General features: G+C 35.4%; 1 protein-coding gene across 6 annotated transcripts in view; it reads left to right on the top strand.

Moving 5' to 3' along the window:
• wat (waterproof) overlaps positions 1-19355 on the top strand; it is a 177028-nt gene that overhangs the window by 131138 nt on the left and 26535 nt on the right. For all 6 annotated transcript variants that reach the window (XM_067778381.1, XM_067778377.1, XM_067778376.1 and 3 more), the window contains one exon: positions 16671-16801. In XM_067778381.1, the coding sequence (XP_067634482.1) occupies positions 16741-16801 (61 nt within the window). In that variant the 5' untranslated portion in view covers positions 16671-16740. The remainder of the gene's footprint in view (positions 1-16670; positions 16802-19355) is intronic.

The raw sequence follows: 19355 nt of genomic DNA, 5'->3' as shown, positions 1-19355 counted from the left end.
GGAATCGAAATTGAGAACACCAATCCATTTCGATTCCGAAAAAATTGATCGGAATCGGAATTCAGAACGGGCCTGAATGTTACGTATACGCACCGGTAGCCGCTTTTTCATCTGGTCGGGATTTATTTGGGTGTAATTGGTTGGCTATTAACTGTTATTTTAAATTTTCCCCTTATCAGATTTATGGAATAATATGATAATATTTTGCTCTTGGAAGCTTTATAACTAATTTTCGTTTGAGATCTTAAGTTGTTCTTACAAAATCGAGAAGCATACTTTAAGGCGCTATAACTGATTAAGCAGACAAAACTGAATATAATTCCACGTTACAAATTTTTTTCGAATTAACCCACTGTAAGTCACTCCGAAAACTCTTCATTCAACACATACGCATTTAATACGCAACCAATATTGCGGCTTCGCTTCGCTTTTATGTCATTTAACTTAAATATAAATAATTAGATATTTGCTTGTAAATTAAATTTTATTTTCACTTGATCGCTTCCCAGGTAATGCACAAAAGCATGGGCAAGTGAAATGCGATACAAATTTATGTTATTACCTGGCCAAATGCGATTAACTCGTTAGTGTGTGTGCGTGTGTAAGTGTTTTCGTAAATGATTTATTGCGTTGATTCATTAAACTTTCACGTAGCATCCCTTAGAGTACGTTAAGCACTACTAAATTTGTGGTTTACAAAAATAAGCTATAAAGGTGGATTTATTTTTTCGCTGGAAGGGCTAGGAAGTTGAAATCATTGTCAACTCGTCTCTGAAGACATATACCTAAATAACATAATTTTCTCAAATCTAGAGTGAAATACAAAGATTTGTATGAGATTTCTGTTTTCTATTAGCAAAAATGCTATATGTTTTTTTGGACGTACCAACCTGAAGATCATATCTTACTGAACCTGCGGATTGGCTGTCAATATAAAAGTTAACACGGTGGCACCTTAAGCTATTCTCTTCCAGGGTTTCTACTGCTTTGGTTACGGCTAATATTTCCGCTTGCAAAATGCTAGAGTAATCCGGCAGCCTGTCAGATCTGCTTATTTCTGGATCAGCACAGTATACCGCAGACCCTACTCCTTCCACTACTTTGCAACCATCTGTGTACACATGTATCACCTCGTCCGCCATTTGCGCACACTCGCGCCAACCGTCAACCTCTATTGTGGCCTTAAGATCTCCTCGAAGCGCAGATAGGGAATCAGGTAGTCTGTTCGTCTTGTGATTGATGAAGCTATACTACTATGGCCACATGGTCGGCGCTCAAGCTGCTCCGATGCACCGAGCCTGGTTGCAGTTGTTAATGCTATGTTCTTTGCTACCAGGGCTACAGGTGGAATGTGCAGAATGGCATACAGTGCAGCTGTCGTATGTTGTTTTTTGTGTGGCTTTCCATCAAACAAGAACTCCATAGTATATAATAGGGCCTACAATCGCTGTAAAAACCCAATGAGAAAGAGAGGGTGATAAGCCCCACGTACACCCCAGCATAGAGTGCCGTTGAGGCCTTCTTCACCCTCTCCTCCACGTTGAGCGTCCATGACAGCTTACTGTCTAGGATGATTCCTAGATATTTTGTGCAAGGTTTCTCCTGTAAGGTCACCCCTCATAACTTAGGCCTGGTCCAATTTGTGACCTTGTACCTCTTTGTAAACAAGACCATATCCGTCTTCTCCGCATTGAATTTCTACCAGACATTAAATGCCCAGGTATGAATATCCCGAAGCGCCCGATCCATCAAAGAACTAATCGTTGGAAGGCACTTTCCCCTTATGACAATTGTAACGTCATATGCATAAGCCGTAAAATTTACGGGTCTCTCATCGAATCGCCTGAGCAGTTGATTGATGACCAGCGTCCACAGCAGAGATGATAGCACCCCTCCCTGCGGCGTGTCCCTGTCCACTAATTTCGTGGCCTCGTAAAATCCCCATTGTGATGTAATCGTCCTGCAATTTAACATGCAGCCGATCCATCTGATTAAGGCGTGATGTACTTTAATGTAATTAAGACCATCCATAATCGCCCATTTAGAAACATTATTGAAAGACGCGGCAATGTCCAGAAGACTCCTAGAACATACTCCTTATATTCCAGGGATTTCTCTATGCTTATTACCACCCTATGCAATGCGGTGTATACCGACTTGCCTTTGGTGTACGTATGTAGTGTTGTGGAGAGCAGCTTTTCATCCACGTTGGACTATATGTACACATCTATCAGCCTCTCAAAGGTTTCGAGCAGAAATGATGTTAAGCTAATGGGTCTATAGTCTTTGGGATACACGTGACCGATCTTCCCCGCCTTTGGTAGGAGAGCTACACGAGCAGTTCTCCAAGAGTGCGGTACATGATTCAGCCTTATGCATCCTTCGAATATTATTTTAAGCCATTCCACGACCGCCATAATTTATAAAATTATTCTGTAAAATTTGAATCGGCTTTGTAAAAGAATAAGTTGAATAGAATTTTGCATAAAATTAAACTCGAAACTTCCAGCTTAAACCCTCTGGGGCAACATTAATAACCTGAAAGTACGAGAAAAAAAGAAGGTATAGTACATCTTAGTTCCGAATTATCTCAGCAATGCTTTCTTTGGGAGTAGTCCATTTTCACATATTGATATCATACCCTTTGTTGCCCATGAAAGCCTTTGTTTAACTGGTCCCAAGCTTGACTTCGTAGCTCTATCTGAATGTGATGTGGGAAAAGATGTGCTACGAATAAGTTCTAGCTCAGAAGGGAATACGGATTTCCCATAAAAAAAAGAAAAATTATATTACCCTGCGTCTTCGGAATCGCTTACTATATAGTAAATCATGGCATCACTACCTCTTGCTGCTCTAGCTTATGGAAAATTGTGCCAGTACTACTTTTAGTCGCAAATCGGGGTTTCACCGAATAAGTATAATCTCGGCGCTATTTAAAATTTTACAAATGCTTTTGACTTAGAACATTTTTTTGCAAAATAGTGTGCTAATAAATTTCGGAAAATTGAGAATTGACCTCGTGGCCTCCCGTTCTCTCCTCCCCCCTTTCCTTTACCCCTTTATAAGTCGTTATAACTCTGATTTCATTTGACTTGGAGCAATGTTACATGGACCACATGGACCGAGGTCTGACAAACTTGCTGAAGTGAACAGTGAAGACATTTTTCGGACGAATTACGTACCCTTACGGGACTATCTTCGAATAATGTCAGGACTTTCATTAGATTATGTCGAACCATATCGTTTTGAAAACACTACGGATTCATTCAGTCTATGTGAGGTCCTCATGGACCGACCAGTTCAACCTGCATTATTTTTTTGGGAGCATTGCTGGTTATTTTTACGAATATTTATTGTTCTACCTTGACACTATTTGAGGATGATTCCACCGGATTATTTTGGCATTATTTCCTGAAAAAATTTCGGATTGATTCGAGATCATTACAGATTTATCAGTGAACTGTTTCGAAGTTATTACCTGATTTTTTCATATTTGCTTGCGTGTTAATTTTAGTATTGTTTCGGAACAATTTTTTGGAATATATCGGGGCTATGTCGCGTTTTTTCTTTGTGTGGTCTAAGCCGCGGGTAAAGGCTAGTTTTATAGAATTCTCAATTTCATTCAAAACTGGAATGGAATTATTTGGAATCTGTTTTATTATAGCCATTTCATAAGACTTGAATGAGTATAAAAATTTTTCCTTCGATTTGCCCTGCAACCTCTACTCCTCTACACATTAAATTCGAGCAAATGCAATATACATAAAATAAGTAGTTATGAATTGTTGTTGTCAGGTAGTTATGTTTATCTATATTAAAAAAAAAATGAAGTAAAAAAATTGCAATAGCGTGAAATATTATCTTATTTATGTTTTTTGATTTTGAATAATATTTGATATGAATAATCCATAAATAATTACTAAATAGTCACGAATTATTGGGTTGTTGAGGTTATTCTGTGTTGCAAATCGGATAATTTTAAATAAATTAGGTTTATTGCAAACACATACACATATACAAATTGCATATATGCATGTTTGTAAGTGTGTATTATTATATATCATTTCGATAAGCTACTTAGACATGATTTTCAATTGCCAATAAATTTGTGTATTAATCATATTTAATTATTTGCCAACATTCGTACACAAGTGGCTGTATGTTTGTACACAAATATTATTGCGCTGTACACAATTACATATTTTAATATATGAACGCCCTACTATGAAACACCTGCAAAGGCCAACCAGTGCAGAATAGTACAATGTCTAGTGCCTTTAAAATACCCAAATATATATTTCTTACTTACTTACTTAATTGGCGCTTAACCGTCTAAATGGTTATGGCCGTCCAACAAGGCGCGCCAGTCGCTCCTTCGCTCCGCCAACCGGCGCCAATTGGTCACACCAAGGAAGTTTAAATCGTTTTCCACCTGGTCCTTCCAACGGAGTGGGGGCCGCCCTCTACCTCTGCTTTCATAGGCGGGTTCCGATAGAAACACTTTATTGGCCGGAGCAGCATCTTTCATTCGCATAACATGACCTAGCCAGCGCAGCCGCTGCGTTTTAATTCGCTGGACTATGTTGATGTCTGCATATAGCTCGTACAGCTCATCATCATTAAATCTTCTTCGGGACTCGCCATCGCCAACGCGTAGAGGTCCATAAATCTTTCGAAGAACTTTGCTCTCGAACACTCCCAAAGCCGCTTCATCTGCTGTTGGTATATATTATACTTATGTTATTTATGTATATACTGTTAAAGGCAGTTGATTTAAGCGCTAATACCAGATATAGAAGCATACCTTTGATATTTTCTAGTTTTCATACAATGCTGTCTTCATGTAGTGCACCTCACCAGACAAAGTTGAACTGGTCGGTCACAAAATACTAGAATGTGTCATCAAACCGTACAAGATTGGTAAAAACTTCTAAAATTGAAAGGGCTATAGAAATATTCCACTTCTAAGTAACCTAGTCCAGATGGGCCTTTCCCTATTTGTGACTAAGGAAGAAATTTGTTAACTGAAGCACAGATCGTGTCTTCTTCATACCAAAGTCATTTGATCTTCAAACCTATGAAGGGTAATAGAGGTACAGATTAAGTACTGGAATAACAGGAGCAGAGCCTGTATCCTGCACATTGCCGGTGCTTTAACCGTTCTCTGAAAGTGGTAAATATTTAACAGTTTTATCTTGGTTGAAGTATACTCAGTTTTAACAAATTGTATCGGATGCTTTCTAAGCTTAATGGCAATTCTTTCTCAATGCGGTATATGTATATGAGGACACGGGATAAGTAAATAGTCACATGCCGCAGGGTTGGTATTATCGTTACTACTGTAGACGCTGGTCGTCGGTACGATATTATTATTATTATTATTATTAGGCTTGGAAGCACTGCGACCTATATCTAGATCTTCTGTGCATGACCTTTTAGCTTATTTTGTATGCGGAGACTTTTCAGGTATCTGGGTACTTCTGCAGGCTTTTTACTTCATATCACAACGGTATTAAGAGTCATACCACCTAGATGAGACTGGCGGTACGATAAGAAATAATCCAATTTACCACTGACACATAAAAATTTTTGATCTTATAAACAATACATTCTCATATTAAGTCCTATATTTTCGGAAGACATTGCACTAGGCAGTTTATCTTCTCACAAACTCCATATGGAGGCTACGGCGAACAAAGCCTGCACTGTACTGTACGCATGCAAGATGGCACAATGCCAAATCCGGCTAATATCTTACACAATTTTAAAAGAGTTGTCGGAATATCCTTTCTATATACATAAATTTTCCTCACAGTCGAAAAATCAGTAAAACAAAATGAATCATTTTTGGATACTGATAATGAATGCTATATGTTTTTAGGGGAATCCAGCTTTCGATACGTCAGAGAGCTTTCGGTAGGTAGTCATAAGACATGCCTCAGGCACTATTTAATTTAATTTCGTAATAACTACACATCTTTCCAAGTCATTCTACACATCTTTGTCTAGTAGATTGATAATATTTGGGTGTCGTCCTCTGATATATGTATATTAATCTGTTCTGTAAAAGTGGGCGGTGTTACGCCCACGAGTACATAAACTTGAACTGAATCGAAATTATGTACATAAGGGTGCGTCTTTGATAGTAGCCAAGTTTTGTTTTAATTTGAATATCAACCAATTTAAGAACTTTTATATGAGTTAACCGGGGATTGCTCGTATCGCTTTTGTTTTTTTGTTTTTTTTTTTTATATGTATGAAAACATTTATTTCAAGCAATTTTTAATTTTATAATTTATTTAATAATTTGGGAAAAATTTAAGCGTGACACCAGGACGGACAAGGCGACAGCTGTTTTGATTATATCTTGTAAATCTCTTCAAAGCCTTTTCTCCCGGGAGTGGGAGTCGAACCCGCACTCCTACGATAGTTGAAATGGTTACAAACGCATTCAGCTACGTCATGCCTTAGTTGTTGTAAAGTTTTTCCCAATTGCCTTCTTTCGCATATATTATCTTCTACACATCACATACTTCGTATGAAGTTATGTGTTGAAGTTATGCATGTTTGTAAGGCGGTTTTCAGAGAAACTTGGTTTTGTTGCTGTTTTTGTTCTATTTATAGAACTACAACGAATTAACCAAATGTTCTCTACTTATATGAGTTAACCGGAGATTGCCCGTATCGATTTTAAATGTATGAAAACATTTATTTCAAGCAATTTTTAATTTTTAATTTATTTAATAATTTGGGTAAAGAACAGATTTACTAGGTATAAACGAAACAGCTGTCGCCTTGTCCGTTCCGATGTCACGTTGTTTAAAATTTTCCCAAATTATTAAATAAATTAAGAACTTTTAGTTGCAACAGAGTAGCCATGGTATTTTTCAGAAACGGCCACTTCGTACCAGATCCTTTTCACTAAACATGCTTATAGCATATATGAGTTATTTTGCACATAAAAATTAAGGGATCCCAAAAGGTCTTGATTCAAGTTGCAAAAAATCTGGAAGTAAAATTTGGGTGCCCTAGATAATGTTTCTCTATGACAAAAGCTTAAAATTTCATAGAAACACCTCAAATCTCCAATGATGATCCTACCATAGTTTTTTGGCACAGAATATCGAGTAAAGCCTTAGGCTGAAGGCAGAGTGCCCGCTATAAGCTAAGCTAGGCGAAATGTAATTTTGGTTATCATATTTTTTACAAACTTGAAACGTTTCTGACACTCTCACATCTTTTACAGATTTCTATAAGAAATCATTTTCATATGTTTCTTTCTTTATATTATGGCAAGGTTTCTCGCTTCCACTCTATCGTCACTTTTAGCAGCATGTTGCATCAACATGTAGCAACTATCCGTCGCTTTCCGATAAAAAGTGAAAAGTGATGGAAGGAGATTTGGTGCAGCTTTCAAGTTTTAGCATGAAATGTTACTTATTTTACAGGGACGAATATTATTTGGTAAACAAAGCTTGAACACTTCAGTATTCTGCACACACGGCCTAAGCACACCGTGTGACCACTTAAATTTATCCGCGCAGTGTCACCTTTCAGAAAAAATGCCATGGTTTTTTTTTTGTTGAAAAATAGCTGTTGTACAGTGCTTTTAGTAAACATTTTATATTTTTGATTTTTAGTGATAATGGAAAATCTCGTTTCATTAAAATCTTTAGAAATTGTTTTTTATTTTCTTTGAAGTATCGAACGGTTTTCCGTCTTTCTTTAGCATTACACAGATTTTGGGTTTCTCAATTTCCTACAGGGCTTATCAATAAATTAGTCCAATGGTCTGCAATTGCATACGTGCCGCTTCATTATTAAACAAAACAACTGGTTCGTCTTCAAATTGGCCAAATTCCAAATAGCCTTATAATTAGCTTTTATCGCTTGCGTCAAGTTGCTGCTTGATTTGCTCAATAACCATTGATTTCACATATGTATAAAAATCCAATTGGGCAACAGGTGCCATATGCGCGAAAATATATTTATTGTGTTTATTTCACAAACGAAGTGTGAATTAAAGCATTGCAAATGCTCATAAAACTAATTAATTATCTACTGAAAAGGCCTTTCATATAAACACTTTAAGGTGTCGCAAAAAAAAAAAAAAAAAAAAAAAATGAAAAAGTGACTTATCTTGTTTTGTTGTGGATAAATGATGTATATTGGAACGATTTTTCGTCATCCCTTGTCAAATTTGGTTTTGAGACAAACCGCTTTCGGCGTTGTGCCTTCATCAGTGTCGATTTTCGTTCTGATCTGTAGTTGTCGTTTGTCCTGTATTTATAGTTCGTAGGTAGATGAGCAGGTATGATCAAAATTGATGCTTGCGTATATTTAATTATGTGTATGTGCTGTGTGTTCATTCAGAACAGAGGGTGGTTTACTAATCGATTTCTGCGGCTGACTGGGGTAGGTAAAAATCCGTAATATTAGTCGTTTGACCTTCTTTTTGGGGTTTGTTGTTTTGGTGTGTTAATTGTTTTGTGTTTATTTATTGTTGTGTATTTGTCTGTTGTGCCTGTGTGATTACTTTGTTTCTTGTAAACAAGTTTTAAAGGCTCGAATATTGTGTCAGAAATTATTATCTTCCAGATTTTGCATGAACACTTCCATAAGAATCGCTGATGTGGGGCTTCCCATTCCAAGACCGTTCGTTTGTCTATATATTTTATTGTTGCATTGAAAATAGTTTTGACGTAAAGTGGTTCTTAGCGTATTTGTTATTTGCATATTTTCACTTTGTTTTTTTTTTTTTTTGTATTATGAACTACTATTGAGGTAAGTATGTCCAAAGTCTCCGATAATGGTATTGATGGGTATAAATCTTTTATGTCAAAAGATACCAATTTGCTATTCTTTTTTAGTTCTACGGTCTCAAGTCTCTCAATTAGTTCTGGTGTGTTAGCTATTGCATATTCGTTCCTTAGACTAGAGTATCTTTCAATATCGTTTTTAAATATTTGGACAGTTTGTAACATGGTGCCGATTTAAAATTAATGGTGTGCTCATTGGCGTGCCCGGCTTGTGGATTTTTGGCAGCGCAATCAGTGGAGGAGCCGAAGGGTTCATTTGGACCAATCTATGCCATGTTAAAATTTACTATATTTGTTGCGTTTTTTATAGCAACTTTGATTTGTTTTTGGTATTCATCTGTGGGATCCACTCTCATTCTACGACATTTCATTTCCTCTATGAGATCTTCGGTTTTGGATATATATTTCTCTTTTTCGATTATCACAGTGGTGTTTCCTTTTTCCGCTTTCGTTGTGACAATATTGTTTTTTCTTCTTTCTTTATTGTTTTCTCCTCTGTATTAGATTTTTGACCTTCCTGTGCTTTCCCCTCCTTTTTTATGATTTCCCCGCACATGTGTCTTGTGTGCTCCTGTTCTTCCTGTGGTATCAATGATATTGCGATCTCCGCATCTACCATCGCTTGCTCCGTTTTTCTTACTGTATCTTGGTCCACGATATTGTGCTTCAGGCCCTTTTCGAGAAGTTGTGCTTCTTCCTTTGTAATGGCCACTGTTGTGAGGTGAACAAACTTGTCCTGAAACTGGTGAGTTTTATGGTTTTGGTTACCCTCTCGTCGCCCTGCCAGCTTGTCCAATTTTCTGTTCAGCGACCTGTATTTTTGTTGCAGTTCCTGATCGACCTCTGTCTTAATGCGGTCGAAACATTCCATTAATGCTGTTGTAGGTAGTTGTTCTGCCAATCTTAAATGGATGGATAATAACTCGGTATCAAGGGGAGTGGTGGCTGAGTAAAGTTTTCGCAAAATATATTTTTTGTCAAGTTTTTATACCTTTCATGAAAATAAAAGGGTATATTTAGTTTGTTATATATCTCAAAATTGTCCTTAAAAAGAAGAGATAGACCTACCAATAAATATACTTAAATTATCAGGTTGACGAGCTGAGTTGATTTAGCCATGTCGGTCTGTCTGTTTGGACCCATACTATTCCCACAATTTTTCAGATACCTTGATAAAATTTGGTGAGTGGATGTATTTAGGTGTCCGATAAGACATTTGTCGGAATTACTATAGCATAAATCCCCTATACAGTCGATTTCTCAGAAGAGAAGATTTTTGTCATATCTTACTCAAATTATCAGATTGAAGCTTAAAAATTTACCAAACTTATTCGTATGTTGCTATATAGCTTATATCCCTCACAACCGATTGTTCAGATGAGAGGCTATTCGTAATTTCTGCCCTAGCTATATATAGCTAGAAGCTTCAAATTTCACCAAATGCTTAGGTATAGGGCATTCATTGGTGTCTGGAAAAATCATTGCGATGAGCCGTGTTCCATATAAACCTTTATTTCTGCCCCCTTTTTATACTCAGCTGAGCAGAGCTCACAGAGTATATTAACTTTGTTCGCATAACTTCTATATACCAAAATGATCTGGGCGAAAAAATGAACTCATTTAGCCATGTCCGTCCGTCCGTAAACACGATAACTTAAGTAAATTTTGAGGAATCTCGATGAAATTTGGTATGTAGGTTCCTGGGCGCTCATCTCAGATCGCTATTTAAAATGAATGAAATCGCCCACTTTTTCGATACCGAAAATTTCGAAAAACCGAAAAAGTGCGTTAATTCATTACCAAAGACGGATAAAGCGATAAAACTTGGTAGGTGTGTTGACCTTATGACGCAAAATAGAAAACTAATAAATTTTGGACAATGGGCGTGGCACCGTCCACTCTTAAAAGAAAGTAATTTAAAAATTTTGCAAGCTGTAATTTCGCAGTCGTTGAAGTTATCATGATGAAATTTGGCAGGAACGCCAGATATCGCCATAAAGGTGAACCAGGGGTGACTCTGTAATGTGTTTGTGCGATATGGGTAGCAAATTAAAGGTACTAATGAGGATTTTAAAAGGGAGTGGTGGTAGTTGTATATGTGAGGGCGTTTTCGATATATCGACTAAAATGTGGACCAGGGTGACCCAGAACATCACCTGTCGGGTACCGCTAATTTATTTATATATTTAATACCACGAATAGTATTCCTTCCATGAGTTCAAGGGCTTTTGATTTCGCCCTGCAGAACTTTTTCATTTTCTTCTACTTAATATGGTAGGTGTCATACCCATTTTACAAAGTTTTTTTCTAAAGTTATATTTTGCGTCAATAAACCAATCCAATTACCATGTTTCATACATTTTTTCGTATTTGGTGTAGAATTATGGCATTTTTTTATTTTTCGTAATTTTCGAAATCGAAAAAGTGGGCGTGGTCATGGGCGGATTTCGGCCATTTTTTATGCCAATACAAAGTGAGTTCAGATAAGTACGTGAACTGAGTTTAGTAAGGATATATCGATTTTTGCTCAAGTTATCGTGTTAATGGCCGAGAGGAAGGACAGACGGCCGACTGTGTATAAAAACTAGGCGTGGCTTCAACCGATTCCGCCCTTTTTCACAGAAAACAGTTATCGGCCTAGAAGCTAAGCCCCTACCAAATTTCACAAGGATTGGTAAATTTTTGTTCGACTTATAGCATTAAAAGTATTCTAGACAAACTAAATGAAAATGGGCTGAGCCACGCCCATTTTGAAATTTTCTTTTATTTTTGTATTTTGTTGCACCATATCATTACTGGAGTCGAATGTTGACATAATTTGCTTATATACTGTAAAGATATTAAATTTTTTGTTAAAATTTTACTTTAAAAAAAATTTCTTTTTTTTTTTAAGTGGGCGTGTTTTCGTCATCCGATTTTGCTAATTTTTATTAAGAATACATATAGTAATAGGAGTAACGCTCCTGCAAAATTTCATCATGATATCTTCAACGACTGCCAAATTATAGCTTGCAAAACTTTTAAATTACCTTCTTTTAAAAGTGGGCGGTGCCACGTCCATTGTCCAAAATTTTACTAATTTTCTATTCTGCGTCATAAGTTCAACTCACCTACCAAGTTTCATCGCTTTATCCGTCTTTGGTAATGAATTATGCCACTTTTGGTGTTTTTCGAAATTTTCGATACCGAAAAAGTGGGCGTGGTTATAGTCCGATTCATTTTAAATAGCAATCTGAGATGAGTGCCCAGGAACCTACATACCAAATTTCATCAAAATTCCTCAAAATTTACTCAAGTTATCGTGTTAACGGACGGACAGACGGACGGACGGACATGGCTCAATCAATTTTTTTTTTCGTTACTGATGATTTTGATATATGGATGTCTATATCTATCTCGATTCCTTTATACCTGTACAACCAACCGTTATCCAATCAATTTTATTATACTCTGTGAGCTCTGCTCAACTGAGTATAAAAAAACAGAATTTTGTTCAAGCAGAATTTTTTTGCAATTTACAGAATTTGGTCACCCAGAATTTTGTAATACAGAATAATGACACGCTCCCAAACGTGAAACTTCGATTGAGTATATCTGTTCTCTATATATTACAAACCTTTTATATCCGATTATTCGGCTATAGTAATGGGAAAAGATTATTTCTCAGCTCTATTCATAAAAGGTAGGAAGTATTCGGCACAGCCAAAGACAGTGCCGTCCTTACTTGTTTATTTTATTATTCCTTATTTTAATATGGATTTCATAAATTAACTAATTTCAGGGTGTGGTCTTTACAAAAATTTCGACTTCATATTTTTCAATACACTTTTAGAACACCTTAATATAGAATCTTTATACATACATAATTGGCCGGGTCGATTTGTGGGGAGGCAAAAAAATCGCCCATTGCTCTGTGGAAATCATATTCTAGGGATCAAAATAAGAAACTTTGCCGAAGGAACTATACCTCTAAAACGAATTCTGATGTCCCCCCCTTTGGGTCGTAAGAGCAAATTTTGAAAAATCCCACTTTGAAATGCCTATGTTTTTTCTTTTTGGAGTTTATTTTTCTCTTTAGAAATTTATTTAGTCAGAACATATGCAAATGAAAAAATGAATTTAACTTAGTAATAGAAAAGAAATTAAAAAAAATTATTAGAAATTAGCGTTTTTACAACCCCCTTTTAAAGCCAAGGCATCACTGTGATGCATTTGCATGTCGTAAACATTGTTGTGTGGGTCTTTTATTCAACCGTTTTAAAAAATGAAGGTATCACTGTGACACAATTGCAGATCGTAAAATTGCTTGTGTTGTTGTTTTTAAGCCACCACAAGACACAGCAGGTAGAATTGAAATTGTCCCTACCCAAAAGTTCGACCCAAAGGGGGGACATTAGAAATCGTTTTAGAGGTATGGTTCCTTCGGCAAAGTTTCTTATTTTGATCCCTAGAATACGATTTTCTACCCGCCCTAATACATAAATATATGTACTCATAAACCAACTTAAGCAAACAAATTATTTTATGCTCATCCACATTGCCATTTCGGCCTTAGGCTGTGCTGCCTAAATCCACTTAAGCATACCAAAGCAATTAGCTAAATTGTCACTTTACAAAGCAATATGGGCAAATAGGATGCAAATTTTGTATTTAACCTAAGGCTCTTGAAATTGTTAAACATTTCAAAGAAAATTTATTTGTATTAATTAAGTATAAGTATTATTGTTTTTGAGTTGCACTTATGAGATATTAAATCAAATGGTCATACATATATATATGTTTGTATTCTGAGTTTGAAACTAACTGCTTACTTAAACAATGCAAAATCTTTAAAATGTTGTTTATGAAGAAAATTAAGTTATTCGCTTTCGAACAATCGGCAACAACAAAGAAGTTGAAAAAGAAATTAGTAACGTCCATTTGATATTAGTTTTATTTTTAAATTTAGATAAATATCCGTTATGCATATTTTTTTTGCATACAGAAATAAAACGCAACAGCCTAGACCCTTTCCTTGAATGACTCACCACCCTCAATATAACCTCGCTCAACTAGCATGTTTCTAAGCCCCCCGGATGACTCATACGTGTCGTTATTCGCGTGGAAGACTAACATATTTCGTTCGATTGCGCCAAAGAGTAGCTTCAGTCGTTAAAATTAATTTATTGAATACTAACACTAACAATAGAAATTGAAGTACGATAATTCAAGATAGATTTATGTAAATGATATCCAAGCACAAGTTCTAAAAAAATTGAATTAAAGATTTATGATATGAAATTTAGAAATTAAATGATGCGCCTATGGCCTTCATGGCACGTAGCTGTTTCGATAATTATACCTCAAAGATATTGACACATAAATGAAATGACAAACAATGGGTTAAGCGCTAACTAGTGCGTGAGTTGATTTATTCAAACTGTCTAGTTCCTCAGCAGGGTTGTATGAGTGCAAGTCAAAGTACTGCTTACATGCCAAAAGGTTACTTAGGACCTGAATATCACATTCAAATTTGGTGAGCATAACTCACTTAAACTCCAGTAAAATTGACATAACTGCCGGCATGGGCGCATCCAGAGAGGTCGGGAGAACTTTACGAGGAAAAATTCCGAGTTTTTTGGTAGCCAATACCAACTTGATCGGTGGTGGCGCTTAGCTATTTTTTTGATATCCTACTTAAGTAACCAAAAAGTCGTTAGTTTGAAAAAAAAAGGATATTTTAGCATTGCTCAACCATTCATCGGTCAGCCTATTTGTTCGGGAGATCGTTATCACACTTTTTTTTAGCAATAACTTTCATTTAAAGAAATGTATTGTATTGAAATTCAACACACTATTTTTTTTTGACCGCAACTAATACTCTTGTAAAAATTAATATAGAATTTCAAAACGATAACTCACTACTTAACGGGATATTTCCGGCATTTATAAAGCAACAATTCTAAAATTTTACATGATCAACTTCGAGAGGTTAACTTAAAACTATTTTTAACTATCACTAAGTGCAGGTTAGGAAACGTTGAATATTTTTCAAAAACGTCTTTCCTCAGGATTTTTTTAAAAACACACTTTATCGCAGAAGACGCCCACTGATTAATACCAATTAAAAAAAAAAATTTGGCTTTATATTGAATTTACGTTCAGTTGCTTGAGAAAAGTTTGAAAGAATGAAATACCACTAGAAAGGAAGGTGAAAAAATTAAATTATAAATTGAATTCGGAAGAAAGAAAAAAGCAGTAGACACTTTATTATGGTATTACATCAATAAAAATGCAATAAATAAAATTATTTTCACAAAAGTCATCGGAATTGAGGCAACTTTTTTATGAGTGCCCAAATGAGAAAATCAACAAATTTAGTTGATTCCAAAGGTGACTGTCTACCAATTTTTATACTCAGCTGAGCAGAGCTCACAGAGTATATTAACTTTGTTCGCATAACGGTAATCCGTAAATCTATATATCAAAATGATCTGGGTGAAAAAAAAAAAAAATTCATTTAGCCATGTCCGTCCGTCTGTCCGTCTGTCTGTAAACACGATAACTTGAGTAAATTTTGAGGTATCTTGATGAAATTTGGTATGCAGTTTCCTGGGCGCTCATCTCAGATTGCTATTTAAAATGAACGAAATCGGACCACAACCACGCCCACATTTTCGATATCGAAAATTTCGAAAACCCGAAAAACTGGGATAATTTATTACCAAAGACGGATAAATAAAATTTTGGAAAATGGGCGTGGCACCGCCAACTTTTAAAAGAAGGTAATTTAAAAGTTTTGCAAGCTGTAATTTGGCAGTCGTTGAAGATATCATAATGAAATTTGTAGACACGTTACTCCTATTACTATATGTGAGCTAAATAAAAATTTGCGAAATCGGATGACGAACATGCCCACTTTTAAACAAAAAATTTTTTTAAAGTCAAATTTTAACAAAAAATTTAATATCTTTACAGTATAAAAGTAAATTATGTCAACATTTAACTCCAGTAATGATATGGTGCAATAAAATACAAATACAAAATAAAATTTCAAAATGGGCGTAACTCCGCCCTTTTTCATTTAATTCGTCTAGAAGACTTTTAATGCCATAAGTCGAACAAAAATTTACCAATCCTTGTGAAATTTGGTATGGACATAGACTCTATGATGGTAACTGTTTTCTGTGAAAATAGGCGAAATCGGTAAAAGCCACGCCCAGTTTTTATGCACAGCCGACCGTCTGTCCTTCCGCTCGGCCGTTAACACGAAAACTTGCGAAAAAAACGATATATCTTAACTAATCTTAGTTCACGTACTTATCTGAAGTCACTTTATCTTGGTATAAAATATGGCCGAAATCCGACTATGACCACGCCCACTTTTCCTATATCGAAAATTACGAAAAATTAAAAAAAAATGCCATAATTCTGTACCAAATATGAAAAAGAGATGAAACATAGTAATTGGATTGGTTTTTTGACGCAAAATATAACTTTAGAAAAAACTTTGTAAAATGGGTGTGACACCTACCATATTAAGTAGAAGAAAATGAAAAAGTTCTGCAGGGCGAAATCAAAAGCCCTTGAAATCTTGGCAGGAATACTGTTCGTGGTATGACATATAAATAAATTAGGGGTACCCGACTGAAGAGATTCTGGGTCACCCTGGTCCACATTTTGGTCGATATCTCGAAAACGCCTTCACATATACCACTAAGGGCTACTCCCTTTTAAAACCCTCATTAAAATATTTGAAATTTCGCGAAACACTTGCGAGTATATTGAGATTTTATTGCAAAAAATTTGGAATCCGAAAGATATCACACATAACCGAAGCCAATTCGCTTATTGCTTTTTTTTATTTTTCAGATCTTTTGCAAATATTTGACTCCAATAATCAGCATACATTTAAAAAGGTCGAGAAATAACCAAAGTGGAAATGAACAACAATGTAAAGGAATTCTCTAACATAGAGGACCAATTTATCACTCCTGTTTTTGGTAAGTACGGAGTAAATTTACAATACTTAAGGGATTTCACAATTATTTTAGTTCTATATACATATATTAGAGGAAGAATAACTAACTTCGTTCCTTCTCTGGTCTCTCATGTTGTGAGATGGCGCGAGAAGCCCTTCAAAAACGTAGTTCAACAAACGAACGCTAAGTATTTCCTTAATGAGAATGTAATGCAGGGTTCCTCAAAACTGAAACTGTGTTTGTGTTAGTAAGAGTGGTAGTCGTTCAGCCGTTAATAATGAGAAATGAAGCAAGATGAACGCGCATTCAAAAATGTTTCGTAAATATGCTATGAAACTACTACTAAGTAATTAAAATAAAATATAGTGCTAACATTTAAAAGTTACGCGCTTGAGCTTTTTTTTACAAAATATTGTAACGAATTGTGGGGATTTCTGATATTTATGCACCTTTTGCTAACGTTGGAATAGCTAAACTCTTAAATAAAAAAACTCCAATATTCAGTATTGCAAACTGGTCTTTATTTAAATTACTTTGGGTGGAGTACTTCACAATTATACTTCACAACCAAACCCGTGTTTAAATCAAAATTGATTACTGATTCCTCAGCTTGCGCAGCTTTTTACACTATCGGTTTTCTCGTTCACCCATTTCTCTAAGGTCTAGTGATTTCGCGAAAATATGTTCGAGAACAATTGTATCTCATGCTTGGTTAACAGATACATGTATATCTGTAGTCCACGCCTCTCCCATAGCCATATGCTTCTGTATGTGTGAGTAACTACTTCGGCTGATGACCACATGGTGTGTGTGATCTCTCTTTGTTGCTTCGTATGTATGTGTGTAAATAATGACTGATGTATTCATGTACAAACGTGTGGCTGCTTCATGTTTTTGTTGTTGCGTGATTATATACTAACAGCCTAGTGATATCAACATTCGCCACAATATGTTACTTTGAAAGCGTAAATAAGCGACAGGCTCCCTCGGTGTTGCGACTCTGCAGTCCGTGTGAATCGCGTGTTTTACCTATAAAAAGCCGATTTCTGATCTAATGTGAACATAATTTATACTAGTGCTCTTATAATTGTCCACTCAATTACTAGGGTACATAGTTCTCTATCAATTGTGTATTTGTTAGTGTATTGTAAAAAATATGATTCGCAAGTTTGCAAAGCAATGATGGTGGACCATTTGCACAAAATCCTGAACTCATTTATTAATTTTTTAATTTTTGCTCTGAGCTCTTTATTTGACTCATCCATGAGTGTAAAATAAAAACAAGGAAGTTATCCAAAAATCCAACAATAAAGCTTAAATGTAGCTAAACTTACCACCAAAAAAAAATTGTCTATAGCAAAAACACCAAACGAGTGAAATGTGAATTTAATTTACTTCGCTGAATTGAGTGCAGTTAATTCGAGGAACACTTTTATGAACTTTTCTAACAGAAATCTCGACACAGCTGACAGCTTGAATAAAAGTAAACAAAAAACTACAACAATAAAAAAATAATAATAAGAACAGCGAAGTGAGTATTGTCTGGATATAACAAGCGAAAATATGTTTTCTATTGTGTAAAAATATTGTTGATAAACTTGAGCGGAGTAACAACAATACAACAACACAACATGAATATTTATTTATAAAAAACAATAATAACAACAATAGCAAAAACCGTTAATGGCTTCATATGATGAGGATGACGACAACCATGGATGGAGTTGATGAAGTTGATAAAAAAAAGAAAAAAAAACTGTGTGCTTGGCTTTTGCTGTTCGCCCTTTTCGCATCACAGAGCACTGAGCGCGCAGCGGTTGAGTGATAAATGATGCGACAAAAAGTGACAACAATACAAAAATTAAAAAAATATCAATATAGCGAAAAGAAAATAATAAACATGTTGTAGTTGAAGTTAAATTGTTTAGAGTTTTCAAAGTTGGCGATAAAAAAACAAAAAAATTTTAAAAGTACCCAAGTATGAGTAATTCGAGTTGCTAAAAATTATTCAAAATGACGGTTTGTAATTTTTGGTTACACGTAAATGTCGTTGGAAAATCAGGTTCTGTAATAGAATTGTGTGTAACAGGCATCAGACAATTAAAATGTTGTTGTTTAGTATAGATTAAGGGTGTTAAGAATTGAATCCGGAATTTTGCAATTAATTTTTCGTTCTCACATCTAAATTTTTGTTTTAAGCTTATAGGTTGAGCTTAGCATTTTATATTCTAGATACATATTTTGACCTTGTATACTTTAAACCCAATTAAGAGCTTTTTGTTCCGAGCTTATGTTTCGAAGTTTACATTTTGCGTTATATTCGAATTTTTTATCATTCGGTGTTAAGGCTCCTTTTGGGAGCTTTCCCGCTTTTTGAGGTTTGAGCTTTAACCTTTTGATGCAGTTTCAAGTTTTTGTCTTTAAAAGGCAGTTTTGGGACTCATTTCGTTGCGTAGATTTTCAAATCTCAGATTTGGTTCCAACTTTAAAAGCTCTAACTTTCGGTTTGAAATGTGCGTTCTTACCCTAGAGCTTGTAGTTTTGAGTTTTTTTTTTTTTTTGTGAGCTTTTGAGT

This window comes from Eurosta solidaginis, chromosome 1, assembly GCF_040869045.1.
Source record: "Eurosta solidaginis isolate ZX-2024a chromosome 1, ASM4086904v1, whole genome shotgun sequence".
NCBI lineage: Eukaryota > Metazoa > Arthropoda > Insecta > Diptera > Tephritidae > Eurosta > Eurosta solidaginis.
The sequence above is the reverse complement of the archived record's forward strand: the minus strand, read 5'-3'. Positions and strand labels throughout refer to the sequence as shown.